The sequence below is a fragment of the Pangasianodon hypophthalmus genome, chromosome 8 (genome assembly GCF_027358585.1).
Source record: "Pangasianodon hypophthalmus isolate fPanHyp1 chromosome 8, fPanHyp1.pri, whole genome shotgun sequence".
Taxonomy (NCBI): domain Eukaryota; kingdom Metazoa; phylum Chordata; class Actinopteri; order Siluriformes; family Pangasiidae; genus Pangasianodon; species Pangasianodon hypophthalmus.
Window position 1 is genome coordinate 29,686,245 of NC_069717.1, and position 4,157 is coordinate 29,690,401.

The 4,157-nt window shown below is 36.0% G+C and overlaps 1 protein-coding gene across 1 annotated transcript in view; it reads right to left on the reverse strand.

Moving 5' to 3' along the window:
• Positions 1–1,553: 1,553 nt before the first annotated feature.
• cabp1a (calcium binding protein 1a) overlaps positions 1,554–4,157 on the reverse strand; it is a 17,503-nt gene continuing 14,899 nt past the window's right edge. The window contains exons 6-7 of the mRNA XM_053235878.1: positions 3,591–3,663; positions 1,554–2,493 (exon numbers count right to left, since the gene is read on the reverse strand). Coding sequence (XP_053091853.1) covers positions 2,468–2,493; positions 3,591–3,663 — 99 coding nt within the window. The 3' untranslated portion in view covers positions 1,554–2,467. The remainder of the gene's footprint in view (positions 2,494–3,590; positions 3,664–4,157) is intronic.

Genomic DNA, 4,157 nt, shown 5'->3' on the forward strand with positions numbered 1-4,157 from the left:
AATGTCTGACGCATTCAGTTTAGAATAACAGCCGCATTCCAATACTGCTCTCTATCGCACCCTCGTTCACTTCCCCTTGGATGAATTCACTTGTCCGCCATCTTTATTACCTCAACTGAAGTGTGTGTGTGAAGGATCGAGTCAACGTCTCTACAGGCTTTAGGAGAACAATGTACCCAGAAGGCTTTGCTGCAATTTCTGACAGTTTCCTTTTCAAAATGGCGGATGTTCAGAACATTAATGGACCTGCACTGCTGCACTCTCGCTAGTTAGTCGACAAGAACACGACTTTGGCTACATCGTTCTCAGAGCTCAGCTGAAGTGGGCTGAACAATCCACTCCAAACCACACACTTGTAGTTTCCTGTATTTTGATTTTCCTGAATGACACAATTCCATTTATCGACAAGGGCGGAGCTTAAGTTAACTCAATCTGCCAATCACAGACTTGATCATATGACATCACCACCAGCCTTTTTTCCACATACTGTATATTGCTGAACCTCCTGCTTAGCATCAAATGATGGGTTTTAGCTGCACAATGTTATACTTTAGCTAATGTTAGCCTGCTTGCTTATGAACTTGGCTAGCTATGTAACATGAGATAGCTACTGCTGGAGACTAGCTAGCTGGCTAACGTTAGTGCATAGCTGTGTTTAAGTAACTGGCTTTATTAGCTAATGCTGCTAAAGTATCAGATTGTGTAATTCAACCCAAGATTTTATGCTAATCCGTATATCGTAGGTGATACACACTTCCTGGTGGGTTGTTAGGGGAAGTTAGCGAGTGTGCACTAAAAGCGTATTGAAACGCAGGCTAAAACCGCACCGCAACATCCGCTAGGTGATAGTGAAGAAATAAAAGTAGAGATTGACCTCAAGTTTGTGTGAAATGAATGAATTATCCACCGATCGAAACGACCCAAACGATTTCGCTCATCAGCAGCAAGAATGAAATAAAGAAACACTTTGTCCAAAAATTAAAGGTCCACAGTTTTACCTCGAGATATTTTCCGTTAGTTAGTTTTGTACTGGCGCTAGGAGGCTACTGTAGCTAATCAGTAATCGAAGCATATAGCCACCAGGTTAGCATTGTGCATTAAGTCTGCATGGGCAAATAAATCTACAGATGAAGCTTCAAAATCACTTTCTTCATCAGAAAGTGGTGTGGTAATATGTGTATGATGACAAAGTTTGCATTTTTACATCTGTGAAAAAACATCAAAGAATTCACACTGAGAAATTTAAAGCGCATGCACTTAGCGTAGCTCATATCCTGCTAGCATTAAAATAACATGATTGATTAAATGAAACTTTAGCTTTATAACAGAAAATGTTGCTAATGTTTACAATGGCTATAACGCAATAAAAGAGACAAACGTATTGCAGTATACGCTTCATCCCCACCACCAGGGGCGCTTTATTACTGTATAAATATTAATTTGTAGTAAACTTTTTTGTAGTAGTCCTTTTTGTTACTTTTATATATATATATATATATATATATATATATATATATATATATATATATATATATATATTATTTATTGAGGCTGTTTATGTACAAATTGTGTTACTGAGACAAATGACGTGATAAAAATGCAAACTTCTGATAAGATCTTGTGGACGTGGATTAACGCGAAACTTTGTGGACATTTTATTTTTGGCTGCACTGTTCCTTTAAGAGTCTGGAGGAAGGGGGGGGGGTGTGAGGGAAGTGACGTCACACCTCATTACAGCTCTCACTTTAAAGGCACACTCTGTGATTTCTGAAGAATAAAGTGGCAGTGATACAGAAGTTTCCCTCTAAACAAGCTTTAATATTGCGTGTAAACACTTTAATCCTCCTGGAGATGTAATGAGTGAAGTTAAACTATCACAGAGTACGGCTTTAAACTAACACTAGAACACTTCGATTAGGATTTGAAACACTGCCTCAGACTCACACTGATACACAAACAAGACAAATTAAGACAGACACAATATTGCCATGATTAATGAGAGAACCGAGGTTCTCTACAACGTAGATGGACATGAGACAAGGTTTAAAAGTGCAGAAACACTCAGCTACAACGTGTGTGTGTGTGTGTATAGGTGTGTGTAGGTGTGTGTGTGGGTGTGTGTGGGTGTGTATAGGTGTGTGTGTGTGTAGGTGTGTGTGTGTGTGTGTGTGTGGGTGTGCTTTCTTCTTCCAGTTTTTCTTGTATTTTGTTGTCATTCAGGCTCATTAAAGCTTTTCTGTCCAGCAGTGTTGTTATTCTCAGAGCCACGCTAAAATGTTTTCACGTGTGGTTTCCTGTGAGATGATCACTGATTGGACGACCAGAACGATTGGATATCGATCAGTCGTGCACGTGATAAACGTTTTAACACTCCTCGTCTCGTCTTTTCTCGTCTCTCGTCTCCTCCAGCCGGCGGGAAGTAAGGGGTCACGATTTAGTGTGCAATGTGCAAAAAGTTTTGGCTCCTTCATCGGGACATCATGCGCACAAACTCTACACAGAAGAAGGACAAAGAAACATGGATTAAAATGTATTTATGGATATTTAACAAATTTAAACCTCAGTTCAAAATGATCTGGGCATCACCTGTATGATAGAAATATGAGTCCATGAAGCAAAGGGATCTGCAGCTTGTCTCATTTTGTTAGTGGTGGAAAGCACAAGGCAGCATTATCAGAGTTATTACACCTATAAATAACATCAACTGGAAGCTTATCACAATTTTAATAAAATTGGATGGAAAGTTCAGAAGTAAAAAACTCTCACGTTTCAGTAAATAGCCAAAAATATTACTGCACACATTTAAATAATGTGCCTAATTTTTTAATAGCTAGTTTGTGAAATAAATTTGTACTGACGGGGTCTGAGAATTTATTTGTTTGCTTGTTTGTTAGTTGTTAATTAATTAATTAATTAATTAACAGTTAAAAGGATCTCTGACTGTAAAGCGTTTACATACAGTGCATACAGCCTTCACCTAAATAATAAATACTACTGTCTGAATATCTATTTTAAATTTATTTCCATTTATATTTATGCATTTGAGTTGCAAATTCTACATATGTAAGTATGAATGCCTTTTAATACATAAAAATATTAATATTAATATTTATACAGTATTGCTCATGCACACAGTAGCTCAAACCTGCTGTACAATCAAACAGTAAAAAATTAATTAAACATATTAAAATATATACATATATAATAAATATATAAATATATAAAATAAATGTAAGAAGATGAAATACATAAAACACACAGGTATAGAAATGAAATGAAACAGATTTAATTAAAAATAATGAAAGAATGAATAAGAATTAAGCTGCTTATTTTTACCACGAATATATAAAATATCCAGTTGAAATCTAGAAATAAAATATAATCTCATGTTTTATGGAAATGTCTCTTGGATGACAGGTCATTAAAATTATTTTATTCCTGCAGTAGAAAAGATGATAATACAGTAAACATTAATAAAAGGTTTATTATGAAATAAAAATGAAAACTGCCTATATATGAAGGCGACAGCGGTAAACCATCTACCGCTGAAACTGAAAGTCTGAGGTAAATATTTTATAAAAATTTCTTACCCTCAAAGTCTACACGTCCATCGCCGTTCAGGTCGATATCTTTCAGAATGTCCTCCAGGTCTCGATGACCCACCTGAAATACACCATGAAATCAGTGCGGCCTACAAACATGGCTGCTGAGGACTACAACCCCCATGCTGCATCCCAATTCGCCTACTTATACTATACACTGAAAGTATTTACTCTTTTTGTGAAGAAAACATACATAGATAAGGTGTTGGGGTCAAAGTGTAAACAAAGTAAAAAATAAAAAATAACATTATTATGATTTCAGCATTAATATTAATATCTCTACATACATTTTGATCATCTTGTTGTTACATTTGATAAAGGAATAACAGGCCTAACTGCTTGAAAGTCAGCATGAAATCAAAAATTTAAGTTTTGTGGCTTTCAGTATGAATATGTTAGCCTTATCTATAAGCTAATGTGCTCCAAAACAATTGCTGTGTCTCAGATCGCCTGCTTATACTATGCACTATTCTTCCTGTGAAGAAAAAATACATACTTTTGAGTGTGTAGTAAAAGAGTAGTATGCGAGTACTGGGACGTATTAACTAACACGTC